The sequence below is a fragment of the Megascapheus bottae genome, chromosome 37 (assembly GCF_031878675.1).
Source record: "Megascapheus bottae isolate mThoBot1 chromosome 37, mThoBot2.hap1, whole genome shotgun sequence".
Classification (NCBI taxonomy): domain Eukaryota; kingdom Metazoa; phylum Chordata; class Mammalia; order Rodentia; family Geomyidae; genus Megascapheus; species Megascapheus bottae.
This window is the reverse complement of record NC_143545.1, coordinates 998,898-1,014,778: the sequence shown is the minus strand read 5'-3', so window position 1 is coordinate 1,014,778 and position 15,881 is coordinate 998,898. Positions and strand designations below refer to the sequence as shown.

Genomic DNA, 15,881 nt, shown 5'->3' with positions numbered 1-15,881 from the left:
CTCCTGCTTTCTGTGGTTTAGCTCTGTTTCCTACCAAGGGAATTAAAGGCAGGGAGACAGACAGACAGACAGACAGAGAGATCTGCTCATGAACCAATCAGCTCTGACACACCAGTTCCTTTCATGGTAGGCGAGAGACACAGACAGCAGAATTAACCCTGAGAAGTGCGTGGATAAAGCAATACGCTGTGGCAGCGCTGGGATAACGGGTGTGAGCCACCGGCCCCCGGTAGCTCTAGCTATTTCTTGCCTTGGTTCTACATAAAATATGGTCTAGCCCTGTGCCCTGTCAGCCTGGACTGTAATCCTCCTATTTGCATGCCATGCTGCTTCCCCTGCAGCTAGGATGCCAGACACTCTGCACTGTTCCCGGCCCCGTGGTTGAGATGGAGGCTCGTGGACTGCTATGCCTGGGCTGGCCTAGAACAGAGACAGTACCCCCCCATCCCATCCCACCCCACCCCTGCTGATCCACCTCCCACCTACTCGGCTTGCCATGCTGGTTTGCATACTGCACACTGGGAAAGGCAGGGCCAGGCGTGCCGCCACGCCAGGACACACGGCCTAAACAGCTTTGGTGGAGGGGGATTCGGCTTGTTCGTGGTTTCCAGAGTTGAAGTCTATCATGGCAGAGGACTCCAGTGGAGGAAGGGACGTCCAGTCACACGAGGGGGGAGGGACCGGCCTCGGGTGACCTTCAGAGATGTCCCTTGACTACTTCATCCAACCAGTCCACGGGCCACTGCTTCTCACAGGCCACCGCCTCCCGTGGGCCACTGCCTTCTGTGGGCCACTGCTTCTCATGGTCCATCTCCCCCGTCCATGGTCCGCTGGAGTTTCCAGTCCTCAGGGTATACTGGCGGTGAGCGTGGAGCTGGGCATTGACCTCTTATTGAAGAGAGGAGATGGAGGTCTGAATCCACAGCCCAAAGAGAGGCCCAGGGGTCTCCCCGACCTGTGCAGGCCCTGGATGTCCAGCTGATGGACAGCTGTGCCCAAGAGGAAGAAGACCAGCCATCCCCGCTGAGATCTCAGGGCCACAGTTCAAGGCCAGCCTAGGCGGGAACGCCTGTGAGACCCTCATCTCCGGTGAACCACCAGAAAACCAGAAATGGCACCGTGGGTCAAGAGGCAGAGCGCCGGCCTTGAGCACAAAGAGCTCAGGGACAGCGCCCAGGTCCTGAGTTCAAACCCCTCTCCTCCTACCCTGCCCCAGAAAAAAAAAAAAAAAACAACAAAATAGGAAGCCTGGCAGGCTGGGGAGAGGTGGGGATCTTGACTGCCATGCCAGCATCTGGGGAAGAAGGGAGGCAGCAAGGATCAAAGGCAACCAGGGCCATCTCAGCAAACAAGCTGTGTTTACTCCTGTAACCCTGGCTACGCAGAAGGTGGAAGTAGGAGGGGCCTGGTCAAAGGCTAACCCTGAGCAGAAGCAAGAGGTGGGTGTGTATGTGTGTGTGTGAGAGAGAGAGAGAGAGAGAGAGAGAGAGAGAGAGAGAGAGAGAGAGAGAGAGAGAGAGCGCACATCTACAGAGCACTGAGGCCTCCAGCTTGTGTCAGGACCAAAGTAAGCCAGGCCCTTCTTGTAGGCCCATTTTGCTTCCCCTGCTTCCCTCCCTCCCTCCCTCCGTCCATCAATGCCTGATTGATATAAAATCAGATGCAGGTAATCGGAGCCTCCTGACCTTGGAGTGAGGGCCCGCTCATCTCCAGGCACTCTCCCCGTAGCCCATTTCCAGACGACAATCAGGCACGGCCAAAACCGTGCTATGCCACAGCATGCCAAGAAGGCAGCCCCCACCGCCACTTCCCTGCCACTCTGCACCCCCCAGAGGCACTGGGAAAGAGAAGAAGAAAGCGGGGCACCAGCCTTTCTGCCTACCCTCAGCTACTCAGGCAGCTGAGATCTGAGGACCAAGGTTCAAAGCCAGCCCAGGCAGAAAAATCCCTGAGCCTCTTCTCTCCAGTTGCCCAGCCAAAAGGCAGAAGTGGAGCTGTGACTTTAGTGATAGAGCCCTGAGCTCATTCAGCTCCAGTACTCGTACAAAAATAAAAATAGAGTAGGGCTAGGAGAAGACACCCAGAGGCCTGGGGGAGCTGAGAGCGAAGCCCAGACTCAATGCCCTGCCTGTGTCCTCAAGAGCTGTCTCAACAGGGCGTCTGGCAAGTCACCTGCGTCAGACATGGCAAGCCTGGAAGCTGGCCCCGGTCCAGATCAGATCAGATAAGGCCCCTTGCTTAGTTCCTAGCCAGAGGCAGAAAGGAGAAGGCTTAAGCCCAGGCATTGTTCCAGATAGCTCTGAGGCAGAGTGCTCTCCTGGCAGGCCGAGGTCCCAGGTTAGTCCCCAGCACATACACCTGTGTGTGTTCTTCCCGTCAGGAAGCTGACAGGCTGGGAAGCTGTCTCCTGGTGGCAAATCTGGAAAGGTTGCTGGCTCTGGGGCCCTGCTCAGCTCAGATTCTGCCTGTCTACAGAGAGAACAAAGGGGTTTCTATGGGATATTCTGTGAACCCCAGCTTCTGGGCCCACTTCAGAGCCCCTGGGAGCGTGGGGGTCTCCTCAGGCCCCCCGCCTGTGCTGTGGGGAGAGGGAAGGGGAAGGAGGGGGGGTCTCTGTAGCCACTAAGGGGTTCCTGGGTCCTGCATACCTGGCGGGAACTGTCCAGAACCTATCTCTAAGTTCTCCCATCCTGCTTTCACTTGGTGTGGTGGAGTTTCCATTCTGAATCAAGTCAGAGAGAGAACAGAAGTGTGTGTGTGTGTGTGTGTGTGTGTGTGTGCGTGTGTGTGCGTGTGTGTGTTGGATTATAGCTGGCAGTTGGGGAGGAGTGAGACAGCAAAGACAGCATCAGTAGTTCAACCCTGTAATCCTAGCTATTCAGGAAGCTGAGATTGGAGGATGGAAGTTCAAAGCCAGCCCAGGCAGGAAAAATCTGTGAGACTCTCATCTCCAAGAAACTGCCAAAAAGCCAGGAGGTAGAAATGCATCTCAAGTGGTAGAGCGCCAAGCCTTGAGTGACAAAAACTCGGGGATGGCACGGAGGCCCTGGGTTCAAGCCCCAGAATGGGCGCACACACACACACACACACACACACACACACACACACACACACACACACACCTAATCCAGAACACTCTATCAGCAGCGGAATGCTAGACACAAGCTTTTGTCCCAAGCTTCTTGTGAAGCGGCACTGTCCCTTCACTGCGGTGTCCTGGACAGACTTCTAGGTCTGGTTGTCTGATTGCTGCTGCAACCAGTTCACCATGCTGAGAAAACACAATCTTTGTCTGTCGGCCAGGTGTGGCCAGGTGTGCCTGTGTGCCGGCTGGCGCGGTGACGGCTGCAATGCGGGGACTTCCTTACGTCAGGTCCCCGAGGTGAAGAGTTCCTCTTAGCTGCACTGCGTCCAGGCCTGGGCTGGCCCCGGAGACTCTCCCGGTCTGACTTGATCCCCGTCCTTCCTGCTGCCCCTCCCAGCTTCCCCCTCGCCATGGCCTCAGCCTCACAGCCTTGTCCTGTCAAGGTCGTGGTGGTGGCAGGCCCCAGTGTCCTCCAGGGACAGGGCGTCCCCCCTCTCCATCCCCTGGGGACTCGGGGATGCTTCCTGTTGCTTGGAGAGCAGCCAGTGTGTCCTGATGTCAGCCTCCTGTCCCCGACACCAGGCTGTCCCCAGCAGCACCCGTCACCACCTTTCATCACCTCTCCTCTCTCCTGGGAACCCTTCCCAGGACAGGGCCCCGGGCCTCGCCTCCTTCCTGCAACCTAGCGTTCCCTTATTTAAAAGAGCAATTTGCAGGTATCAGTTGTGCAAGGGATGGCTTCGTGGGACACGCCCATGCCCACGTGCATGCAGTGTGTGCTAAGGAACCCACCCCTCCCTGCTCCCCTTCCTCTCTCCTCCCTCCTCCTCCTTCAGGCAGTTCCAGCGGATAAGCCAGGAAGCCTTCTCCATCTTCACCTTGTCCCCCAGCCCCCTGCCCCTCTCCCTCCAACAGCTGCTTTCCTGGTTTGTTTCTGGTGGAGGGGCTTGAACTCTGGCCCTGGGTGTTGTCCCTGAGCTCTTCAGCTCAAGGCCACCACCCCGCCCTCTGAGCCACAGTGCCACCTCTGGTTTTCTAGTGGTTAATTGGAGTCTCACGGACTTTTTTTTTGTTTTGTTTTTTGTTTTTTTGCCAGTCCTGGCCTTAAGCTCAGGCCTGAGCACTGTCCTTGGACTTTCTCAAGGTTAGAGCTCTACCCCTTGAGCCTCAGCACCACTTCCGGCTTTTTTCTATGTATGTGGTACCCAGGAATTGAACCCGGGTCTTCACGCATGCTAGACAAGCACTCTACTACTAGGCCAAACTCCCGGCCCCTCTCATGGACTTTTGTGCCCGGGCTGGCTTTGAACCGATCCTCCGATCTCAGCCTCCTGAGAAGCTAGGATGACAGACATGAGCCACCGCTCCTGGCATGCTCTCCTGGCTTTTTTTTTAATTTTTATTTATTTATTAAAGTGTATTAATTGTGCCAGGGAGTTCTACCACGGTATTCAGATGTGTGCAGGTTTATGTTATTTCATTTAGAATAGCCCTCTCTCTGGTTGATTTTTCTCCCCACTCCTCTCTCTCTCTCCCCTCTCTCTCTCTCTCTCCCCCTCCCCCTCCCCTCTCTCTCTCTCTCCCTCCCTCCCTCCCCCTCCTTCTCTCTCTCTCTCTCCAGGTCCTCATTCTCCCGTGAGAGAACATGTGATTGTTTCCCTCGGGTTTCTTTCACTGAACACGATGATTTCTGGTTCTGTCCGTTTTCTTGCAAGTGACATTTCTCCATGACCCAATAATGCTTCCTTATAAATACATATATATATATAAACAAATACACCCGTGGAGACACGTATGTACACATGTGTATTCCATGCCTGTGTGTATATTGCATGTATACATGTACTGTCTAATTTACATGCATATGCATCTGTGTATATATGTGTACATATCATGTCTCGTGTTCTTTATCCCAGCCCCTAGACTGACGCCATGGTTTGGCTCTGTGGGTGGCAGTCACCTCTTCTGGTTGGCTGTGTCTGGTGGAATGGGGGGCCCAGCCCTCTGCACCCCCAGCCTCCCTGGGCTTTCAGAGCCTTGGCATGGCCGGGTGCCCTCCTCCTGTGCTTGGAGAACCAGGTCACCTTCTTCCACAGATGCGGGGTGCCCCCCCTTCTCAGCAGCGCCCCCCCTTCCAGGTGGAATCTAGGGTCTCTCCTTTGGAGAGAGCTGGCTAGGCTTTTGGAGGGGGCTGGGGTTCTATCTTGTTCTCTCTGCGCAGTGGATATTCAGCCCTCTGGGGTTGAGCTGGCCCAGAAAGGAAAAACCCACTAACCCAGAACCCAGAAGCAACAGGAATGTGGAGGAAGGGGCGGGGCAAACAAGCTCCTCTGTCACTCATCCTCATCTGTCACTCAGTGCAGGCTGCAGGAGATCTGACTGGTTTGGAGGATCACAGCTAGGTCCCTGGCCTCCTTCCACCATGAAGGGTTGTGTGTGTGTGTGTGTGTGTGTGTGTGTGTGTGTGTGTGTGTGTGTGAGAGAGAGAGAGAGAGAGAGAGAGAGAGAGAGAGAGAGAGAGAGAGAGGGAGTCCTGGGGCTTGAATTAGGCTCAGGCACTGTCCCTTGGCTTTTTTGCTCTACCACTTGAGCCATTCTGGCTTTTTGCTGAGGCAGAGCCTGGAGCTGTGTGCTAAGTTCTCGCACATACTGAGCTGGACCATGTCCTGGGGCCTAAAGCCGCCCCTCTCTCTGTCCTGCTTTTCTCCTCTCTAAATCAAGAGGACAGCGCTGGGCAGGAGGTGGCCAGGCCAGACGCATGACCGTCTTTGAAAACAGACACCCGGGGGTCCAGAGATGCCACATTTCCCCGCAGAGCCAGGATGCTAATCTCCCGCCTTTGAAGGCTGTGCCTAGCTCCCAGCTGGCAGGGGAGCCAGCAGGCTCTAACTGATGGTAAATTCGATAGCCCGGGCTTTGCCAGGGCCCTGAATCTGTCACCTGAGATCGGGGTGTCAGTCTCCTGGCACAAATGTGACACCTGTTGCAGGGCGGGGGGGTGGGGGGCTGGTGGCGCTGTGGGAGGGAGGGAGGGAGAGAGGGAGGGAGGGAGGGAGGGAGGAAGGGGCAGCTGCTTCCTGCAGGGCAAGCCGCACAGGTCAGTCACCTGGCTCTGAACTTTGAGCGTCTCTCTCCCCATCTGTACAATGAGAGGAAGCAGCCTCTCTTTCGGTAGTACTGGGGTTAGAACTGAGCACTGTCCCTGGATTTTCTCAAGGCTAGAGCTCTACCACTTGAGCCTCAGCACCACTTCCGGCTTTTTGCTACCTTTGTGGTACCGAGGAATCGAACCCGGGTCTTCGTGCATGCTAGGCAAGCACTCTACCACTAGGCCAAACTCCCGGCCCTAACATGGAGGTTTCTCACCAACTTTTTATGCTCCAGCTGACCAGGGTCCATCTTCTCTCAGCCTCCCATAGCGCTGTTTTGCCCTGGCTGGCCTCCACCCACCGTCCTTCCCATCACCTCCTCCTGCGTAGCTAGGGTTACAGGAAGGAATCACTCTGTTAAGCCTGGCAAGATGGCAAGATACGCAAGCAGCTCAAATAATCGTGCCTGGGAGACACTACCTAGACAAGTGGCAGCCCGCTTAAGAAAAGCAGCCCCCCTGCCCACCCTGCCCCGGCGCTGCATTCCAGAGCTTGGTTTTCCCCGCCACCCCTGAGCATGCATGTGGGACCGGGCGCCACCTCTGACGTTGTTTGTGATTGAGAGACTGGATCTTGACGTGTGCCCGAGGCTGGCCTTAAACTTGTGATTCTGGAGCCTCCGCCTTCCGAATGGCAGGGATTGTAGCCGTGCGCCTCCATGCCCGGCTGGGAATTGCGCTCTTTACTGTGGGTCTGGGTGGCTGCCCGTGTTCCCGCTGGGGCTGGCAGTGGGGATCTTGTGACACTTCTGTTGTCTGACTCCTCCTGGGCAGTGCCAACCTTCAAGCGCGGGAGGTCTGAGCTCCACGCCGGCCCACGCGGGCATCTTGGGGAGCTGTGCGGGGAGAAAGTGGCAGGGCAACCAAGACTCTGCCTCCCCATCCCTGCCCAGTTCCATTTCCCCGAGGCCCCGTAGAGCTCTGAGGGCCTGTGGTTCTGTACATCGGCCCATGCACTCAAAGGCCGCTCCTGCCACCATGGGAAGGAAGGGCAGCGTTCCACCCTCGCCTGGTTTGGGGAAGGCAGTTTAATTCTTCTCTCTGGTCCCTTCCGCAGGGTACGGCAGCTGGAGAGAGCTGGCCAAAGCTCTGGCCAGCCGGAACATCCCCGCGGTGGGCTCCAGTCTCCAGGCGTATGGCCCACAGAAGCTGAGTGTCCTCCAGGTACGGGACAGGACCAGCCATCTTCCCTACTGCCAGCCTAACCTGGGAGCCTCCAGGTCCCTGCCCCAGGTCCAGCCTGGAATGCACGTGGACGCTCAAGGGCGGAGTCTGTGGAGAGAGCGTTTGATTCCCTCGTTGAATAAAGTCAGGCAGAGCACTGGGGGATACTGAGGCAGAAGGAGCCCACAGCCCCTGCCCTCAGATTCAGAGAATGCAGCAAACCTAGGGGCAGGGTAGGCCTTGAGGCTGAGAAGTGGACGAGCCCCCTCCCCCAAGACCATGCTGTCCCTCCGTTTCACGGCTGGCATTTTCAAGGCCCCCCCAAATCACGCCCCACCCCTCAGGTTCCCACCAAGTTTTCTCTGTTTTCACCCTAGGACCAAGAGGTTGGCGGAGGAGGAAACGGCGACAGCAGCTACTTGAGATGGAACAAGCCCGTGCCCTGGCTGTCGGAGGTAAGGAAATCTTGTTGTAGGCCCGGGGACGTAGCTCAAGGTGTAGCACCCGTGTCTAGCTAGTTCAAATCCCAGCACCTCAGAAAGGGATTCTTTTTTGAAGATCATTTTGGAGAGGCTGGAAAGCTTTCTTTTAGTGTCTATTATTGTATCGAAATACCATATTTTACACACACGCACACACAGGCACGCGCACACACACACAGGTACATTCCCAGGTTGCTGAAGGCCCACTATGTGCCAGGCTCGGTGTACCTTCTCATACCTGCTTCATGAGGTGGCCTCTGTGGTTGGCTTTTCATAGCTATAATAAACACACAATCTTGGCCCTGTCCTTTGGGCCAGTGGCAGCTCTGTATCTTGGGATGGGGACTTACAGAAGCCTGCTTCTCTCTTGGCAGAGAGAAGGCTCCAGGATCTAATGAGCCTTCAATAAACCTCTCTTCCTCCTCCAGGCCCACCCTCTCCAGGTTTCACCCTTTGTCAGGATGGCTGTGGATCAACCTTTATTAGGCCTTTTCTTCTCCACAACTGCCACCGCCACCTCTTCCTCCTCTTCCTCCTCTTCTTACTCCCTTGCCTCCTTCCTCCTTTCCTTCCCTCCATCCCTCCCTCTTTCCTTCCTCCCTCTCTTTCTTTCTTTTCCTTTCCCCTCCCTCCCTTTCTCTTTCTTCGTTAAGATAGGGTCTTACCATGTACCTCAAGCTGGCCCAGTCTCCACCCTCCAACCCCAGCCTCCTGAGTTCTTGGATTACAGAGGCATGCCACCTCCAAACTGTAATCAAACTCCCAATCTTGTATCATTTTGTTTGTAATGGGTGGGCGAAGCAAGGGCCAGACTCTCACAGCCATACCAATCCCTAGTCTTAAAGATAATGAGTGCCCTAAACTACCTCCCTAGGACCATTAAATCCTGTAAGAATTTGCAGAAAGAAAGGACTTCATTGTTAAGTACGTTAAAAAAAATAAATAAATAACACCTTTAACTGTTTAATACATCCCTGCTCGGAACTGCACGCTGGCATTGGAGACATTCCGAGAAGTCCTGCCCCAGAGAATGCAGAAGGTACCACCACCCACCGCAGCCCGTGCTTAGCTCCTCCCCGGGCTGTGTGGCCAGAGGACAGGTTACAACCCCCCCCCACATCTTTGACAAGGGCAGGGGGAGGGTCCCTTGCCACTTGAGGTACAGCTGTGAAAAGAAGCTGACTTACAGATCATTGTTTTAATAACAGCTTGGGTCCATTCCCTTTCCTTTCTAGACAGGGGTATCCCAGATTGGCCCTAACACGTGACACCCCTGCCCCAGCCATCTAAGATGTGTAGGCATGTGCAATCACATGCACACACGTGACCCTGGCTCAGGGTCTCGCACTCTCTCCTGGCTTTTCTTCTCAAGGCTGGCACTCTACCCCTTGAACCACACCTCCACTTCTGGCTTTTTGCTGCTTAGTTAGAGATAAGAGATCTCCATTCTATTCTGCCTGGGCTGGCTTCAAACTAGAGTCATCAGTTCTCGGCCTTCTGTGTAGTGAGAACTACAGGTTTCCACGTTTCTTTTTTCTTTTCTTTCTTTCTTTTTTTGGTGAGTCATGGGGCTTGAACTCTGGGCCTGGGCGCTGGCCCTGAGCTCTTCAGGTCAAGGCTACCACCCTACCCTTGAGCCAAGCCCCACTTCCTATTTTCTAGAGGTTCATTGGAGATAAGAGTCTCAGGTTCTTTTGTGCCCGGGCTGGCTTTGAACCTTGATCCTCAGATCTCAGCCTCCTGAGTAGCTAGGATGACAGGCGTCAGCCACCCCGCCCAGCTCAGGTTTTCATGTTTCTTAATGCCGAGAAAGTTTGTAGTTACATAGCATTCTACACATGTTGATAAGTAGCTCCCTCACTTTGTGTTAGTCAAGGAGTAAGTGTGTGTGTATGTGTGTGTGCGTGTGTAACTGATTCTGTTAGGATAACGTCCACAAGAAATAGTTGATATTTTAAGTTCTGTGTATGACCCCCCCTCACCGCCCCGCCAGTGGTGGGGCTTGAAACTCAGGGCCTGGGCGCTGTCCCTGGCGCTCTACCACGTCCAGCCACAGTGCCACCTCTGGTTCTCTGGAGCTGAGGGTCCAGGCTGGCTTTGAACTCAGATCTCAGCCTCTTGGGTAGCTGGGGTGACAGATGAAAGCCACTGGAGCCAGGGTTCATTCCTTTAAATTCTAAAACAGTAGTTAAGGACTGCTTGGGTGAGAATGGGGATTGGAGGGCGGGGCCTTGTGTGGGCGGGACTTGGGTAGGTGAGGTCGTGTGGGTGGGGCTTGTGCGGGCGTGGCCTTGGCAGTGGCTGGGGCTTGGTGGGCGGGGACTTGGGAGTGGGTGGGGAGTGTGTGGGCGGGACTTGGGTAGGTGAGGCTGTGTGGGCGGGGCTTCTGCGGGCGTGGCCTTGGCAGTGGGTGGGGCTTGGTGGGCGGGGACTTGGGAGTGGGTGGGGAGTTTGTGGGCGGGGCTCAGTGGGCGGGGACTTGGGTAGGAGAGGCCGTGTGGGCGGGGCTTGTGTGGGCAGGGCCTTGGGAGTGGGCGGGGATCGGTAGGCGGGGCCTTGGGAGTGGGTGGGGAGTTTGTGGGTGGGGCTCGGCGGGCGGGGACTTGGGTAGGTGAGGCCTTGTGGGTGGGGCCCGGTGTGGGCGGGGCCTTGGTAGTGGGCGGGCCTTACGTGGGCAGGGCCTTGGTAGTGGGCGGGGCTTGGTGGGCAGGGACTTGGGAGTGGGTGGATTGTGGGCGGGGCTTTGGTGAGCGGGACTTGGGTAGGTGAGACCGTGTGGGTGGGACCCTGTGTGGGCGGGGCCTTGGGAGGGGTGGGGAGTTTGTGGGCGGGGCTCGGTGGGCAGGGACTTGGGTAAGTGAGGCCTTGTGGGTGGGGCCCGGTGTGGGTGGGGCCCCGTGTGGGCGGGCCTTGTGTGGGCGGAGATTTGGGGGCGGAGCCTAGGATCAATGGGACAAGAACTGGGGAAGGCTGGTCATCCAGGATGGGGTTCTGAGGTCAGCGGAGTGCCTTGTGGGGACCTGGGCTCAGGACCCTCCTGGATGGACTCAGGACCCGCCGCTGGAGGTATAGGTGGCTCAGGAGAGATGCCACCTTGGAGGGACAGCAGGGCCCAGCTGAGGTGGTCTCCAGGGTGAGAGCCCTCCCGAGGGCCTGGCCCTCCGGATACACCGCCCGCCTGCAGGCTGCGGAGGCCAGGGGTATCTCTGGGTCCTCGAGGAGACAGCAGCCACAGGCGTTTTCTCCATGACCCCCGAGTGGACCATACAAAGCCAGCCTTGGCTTAGGCCCGCTCTGCTTCTGAGAACCCCTGCCCTGTCCCCGGTGTTGGCCGCTGCTGGACAGGGAGAGAGTGCAGCAGCCTAGCTGGTGTGCTGGGGGGTGAGGCGGGGTGGGAGAGCGAGTGTGTGTGGACAGACTCCCCCCACTCCCGCCTTCCCCACCAAAGGCCAGGCAGAGGGGAGCCCCAGGCCCCTGCAGCCCCCCCCGGGGATAAAGAGCAAGCCATCCGGAGTAGACACTGAGTCTTGTGACTGTCCCCAGAAGTAGCACAAAGTCCCCATTCTTTCCTCTGCCTCCCACCTCCAGCCCCCACTCCTGCTCTCCCACCCCACCCCCGTACCCGCCAGGCCTGCCCTGCCCTGCCCTGACCGGATTGCCAGCTCAGACCCCTGGCCGGCACTGCAGGGTCGGGGGGAAGCCGGGCGACAGGCTGACCTGTGTCCTCCCGTCAGGCTCCTCCCTGCGAGGCTCCTCCTCTCCCATTAGGGCCCCTCCCCCTCTGAGCTCCTCCTCCCATAGGCTCCTCCCCCCGATCAGCGCCGTTCAGCTCCACTCGGGCACCAGCTCTGGGCCCCGCCCGGCTGGAGGCGGGGCGGGGCGTGGTGGGGGCCGGGCCGAGGCCCAGGCCGCAGGGCGTGGCCGGCCCCTCACCTTCCCCTCCGCCCCCTCCGCCCGGCAGTTTCGCGGCCGCGCCAACCTGCACGTGTTCGAGGACTGGTGCGGGGGCTCCATCGCGCAGCTGCGGAGGAACCTGCACTTCCCGCTCTACCCGCACGTGAGCCGCCCCTCCCCGGGCCCCGCCCCTGCCATGTAGTCCCGCCCCTCCCCGGAAGCCCCGCCCCATCCCTGAGAGCCCCGCCCCTCCCCGGAGCCCCGCCCTTCTCCCCGGGAGCCCCTCCCCTCCCCAGAGCCCCGCCCTCCTCCCCCGGAGCCCCGCCCCTCCCCACGCCCCCCAACGCCCCCCTCCCGGCACAGATCCGCACCACGCTGGGGAAGCTGGCCGTGTCCCCCAAGTGGACCAACTACGGCCTCCGCATCTTTGGCTACCTGCACCCCTTCACCGACGGTGAGACCCGGGGCGGGCCCCCCTCCCCCTCTCCCCCTCCCCCTTCCTCTCCCCCCCCCCCCCGCCCTCCGGAGCCGGGCCCCCCCGCCATGCCCCCCTGCCGTCCAGGGAAGGTCCAGTTCGCCATCGCTGCCGACGACAACGCCGAGTTCTGGCTGAGCCAAGATGACCAGGTCTCGGGCCTGCAGCTGCTGGCCAGCGTGGGCCAGGTAGGCCTGGGGCCCCTCCCCCCCCCCCCTCCTCCTCCTCCTCCTCCCCCTCCTCCCGGGAATCCGCCCTGGGCCCTTCCTCCCCCCTCCCCTCCTCCCTGGAACCCAGCCCTGGGCCCCCCCCTCCCCGGAATCCAGCCCCGGACCTCCCTCCTCCCAGCCCAGGCGGGGCTCAGGCCTAGGGTAGGGAACCCCCAGAACACCCCAAGTGCAGCTGTCCCCCAGCGGAGAGAGCCAATAAAGCCAGGCAGGAGTTCATGGCCCTGAATATGAGCCCACTACCAACACCACCACCCCCCCCCAAAAAAGAAAGAGAAACATGCTACCCCAGCCCCTGCTCTGTGCTGCAAAAGGGTAAACCGAGTCAGGGTCTGGGCCACCCCCCATAAAGGACTCCTCCTTGGGAGAAGTCCCAGCCACACACGTGTCCCCGCGATCCATGCTGAGGACAGCCTGCACCCCCCTCTCCTCTCCCCAGCCTCCTTCCTCTCCCTCCTCACTTCTGGCTCCTTATCTCGTCCATCCATCCCCCCCCCCATCTCTAGACTGGAAAGGAGTGGACCGCCCCTGGGAGTTTGGGAAGTTTCAGAGTCAAATTTCCAAGCCAGTGAGGTGAGTGTGTGTTGGGGAGCCCCTGAGTTCTGAATGCCCCCCTGCCCCACCTCCCTGGCCTCCACGCTTTTCTGGGTGAGTGGAGTCCTTGTCTTGGACACCATCTGGCCTGCCTGCCCTCCTTTTACAGATGAGGAAACTGAGGCCAGGCAGTAGAACCAGGAAAACAGGGCCTGGTTCCGAGTCCTTGCCTGACATTTTTTCATTTAATCTCGGCCTGGATAAACCTTTGCCATGTGGGACTGGATGGGTGGGGATGGGGCGGGGGGTGGGGTGGGGAGGGGGCGGGGGAAGAGTGGCCCTGCTGGTAACCCCCAAAGCCTGGAGGACAGCAAGACCTGAAGTGACTGGGAGGGGAACTTGGTTTCCGTGTGCCACCCTTTGGCTGGCAGAGGCCACGTGAAAACCTTGGGGTGCCATCGGACGGCCCGGGGTGGAGGTGCCCTGGCTTGGGGAGCCACTCAGCGGCGGGCAGAGGAGATGCAGCCATATCAGAGCCCCCCCCCCCCCCGCCCCGCCTGGTGGCTGGAGGGAACAAGCACTAGTCTCAGAGCCATCTGCGGGCATGGTGCCTGGTGGTGGGCAGAGGCGGGCAGGGGAGATGCGCTGGCCAGCGCCATCTGGTGGACGGCAGGGGAGACGCACCTTCAAAGGTTGATTTGCAGAATTCGGCTCACAACTGGATCCAAATTCCTCCGAGGAAAATTGGGGGCCCGAGGGTCTTGGCACCCCTGAGCCTCATTTCTAAGTGAGCGTGGTGCAGTGCCAAGCTTTGCTCACCAGAGAGAAGAGCAGGCACCGCCAGAGGGGTGGAGGCGGGGAGAGCCTGAGGAGCTGAGGAAGTTTTTCCCCTGTCTCCCCCCAGCCTGTCCGCCTCGCTCCGGTACTACTTTGAGGTGCTGCACAAGCAGAATGACGAAGGCACCGACCACGTGGAGGTGGCAGTGAGTGACCTGCTCCTGTCCCGTGAAGAACCCAGCCTGGAATCCCGTCCCCTCCAACCTTGCACCCCGCCCTCTCTCCTCTCTCCTCTCACAGTGGAGACGCAGCGAACCCGGGCCAAGTTCACCATCATTGACTCCGCCTCCCTGTCCCTCTTCACCAGTGAGTGGCCTCTGCCCTGCCCGGAGATGGGGCTTCCAGGGTCCCCACACAGGTCTGGGGAGAGACGGAGGGGTCGCTGAGGCTTGAGCCTGAAGGACGGCAAACTGCATCCGATCCCTCCCTCATAGCCCTCTCCTGCCCCCCCTCCTGTGCCCAGACGAGAGCACCCTGAAGATGGATGAGGTGGGTCACATCCCGCAGACAGCGGCCAGCCACACCGCCTCCTCCGATGGGCTCTCCCGGGACAGGCCGCCCCCTGCCGACATGCTGCAGCCTGACCCCAGGGATTCCATTTACCAAGGTGCAGCCCCATCCCCGGGCAGTCCAGTTCAGGGGTGACCCCCCCCCACTGCACACAGTTCTCCAGCTCAGAGTCCTTGTGCCCACTGTGGACAGAGGCCAGCAGCCCCCGCTGTGGCACCCCGGGCCACCCCTCCACTCCCCTCCCCTTCCTGTCCTCAGTGCCTCTCATCCCCAAGTCCCGGCTCCGCCACGTGCTACCCGACTGTCCTACAAACCCAGCTACCTGTGGACGGGCTGCCCCTGCAGCGCTACCAGGGCCTACGCTTTGTGAGTGACACGGGGGAGAGGAGGGGCGGACAGAGAGAGGGGACTGTGGAGGGGGGACATTCCAAGGTGGCAAGGGCAGGTGATGTTCTAGAAGGAGCCAAGGCGGGGTCTGGGGTCCTGGCTCCTCACGGGCGCCCCTCCCCAGGTGCATCTGTCCTTCGTGTACCCCAATGACTACACCCCGCCTGAGCCACATGGAAGCCCGCAACCCTTGCTTCTACCAGGAGAATGAGCCATCCCCGGGCAGGTGCGGGGAGCCCGCCTTCCCCTCCCCCAGTGAGACAGACCCCCCCACACTCGTCCCCCACACCCCTGCTCTCACACTGTGTGGCCTGGACTGTGCCCCCCCCCACGCCAGGATCAGCTTCCAGGAGTACATACAGGCGGACCAGCCAGAGGAGCAGAGGCCAGAGCAGCCAGGTGGGTAGGCCTGCACTTTGGTGGGGTCAGGAGGGGCGACATTAGACCCCACAGAGAGGCTGGGAGCGTGGCCTCGTGGTAGAGTGTCTGCCTAGCATGCACGAAGCCCTGGGGTTGATTCTTCAGTACTACATACACAGATAAAGCCAGAAGTGGTGCTGTGGCTCAAGTGGTAGAGCGCCAGCCTTGAGCAAAAGCCAGCTTAGAGACAGCGCCCAGGCCCTGAATTCTGGCCCCACAAGTTGGAAAAAAACAAACTAAAAGAAACAGGCATTGCTGCTACTGGAACAAAGCTTGCAAAACACAGGTCTCCCCCCCTCCAACCCCCCACCCCCCGTTTTTGTTTTTTGCACTACCAGGATTTGAAGACCAGCCCTCTTACTGTAGTCATGTTTCTGGGTGGGCCTGAGCCAGGTCTAGGGGTGTGTCTGGGGCCTGAGGTCATGGTTTGGAGTCATGGTCTGGGGTCATAGTGTGGGGTCATGGTTTGGGGGTCTGGGGTAATGTCTGGGGCCTGGGGTCATGGTTTGGGGTCTGGGGTCATGGTCTGGGGTCATGGTCTGGGGTCATGTCTGGGGCCTGGGGTCTGGGATCATGGGCTGGGACTGGGCTGGGCTGAGGTTTGGATGGGGCTGGGCTGGGCTGGGCTGGCTGGGGCTGGGGCTGGGCTTGGCTGGGGCTGGGCTGGGGCCGGGGCTGGGGCTGGGGCTGGGCTGGGGCCAGGGCTGGGGCCAGGGCA

At 59.1% G+C, this 15,881-nt stretch overlaps 1 protein-coding gene across 1 annotated transcript in view; it reads left to right on the top strand.

The window, feature by feature from the left end:
* Window positions 1-15,881, top strand: part of B4galnt3 (beta-1,4-N-acetyl-galactosaminyltransferase 3) — a 34,238-nt gene that overhangs the window by 16,796 nt on the left and 1,561 nt on the right. Inside the window, 16 exon segments of the mRNA XM_090325171.1 lie at window positions 7,291-7,397; window positions 7,775-7,852; window positions 11,841-11,936; window positions 12,137-12,227; window positions 12,336-12,436; window positions 12,982-13,006; window positions 13,009-13,048; window positions 13,914-13,992; window positions 14,087-14,105; window positions 14,108-14,152; window positions 14,310-14,453; window positions 14,615-14,678; window positions 14,680-14,722; window positions 14,868-14,903; window positions 14,905-14,969; window positions 15,081-15,142. Of these exon segments, the coding sequence (XP_090181297.1) occupies window positions 7,291-7,397; window positions 7,775-7,852; window positions 11,841-11,936; window positions 12,137-12,227; window positions 12,336-12,436; window positions 12,982-13,006; window positions 13,009-13,048; window positions 13,914-13,992; window positions 14,087-14,105; window positions 14,108-14,152; window positions 14,310-14,453; window positions 14,615-14,678; window positions 14,680-14,722; window positions 14,868-14,903; window positions 14,905-14,969; window positions 15,081-15,142 (1,095 nt within the window).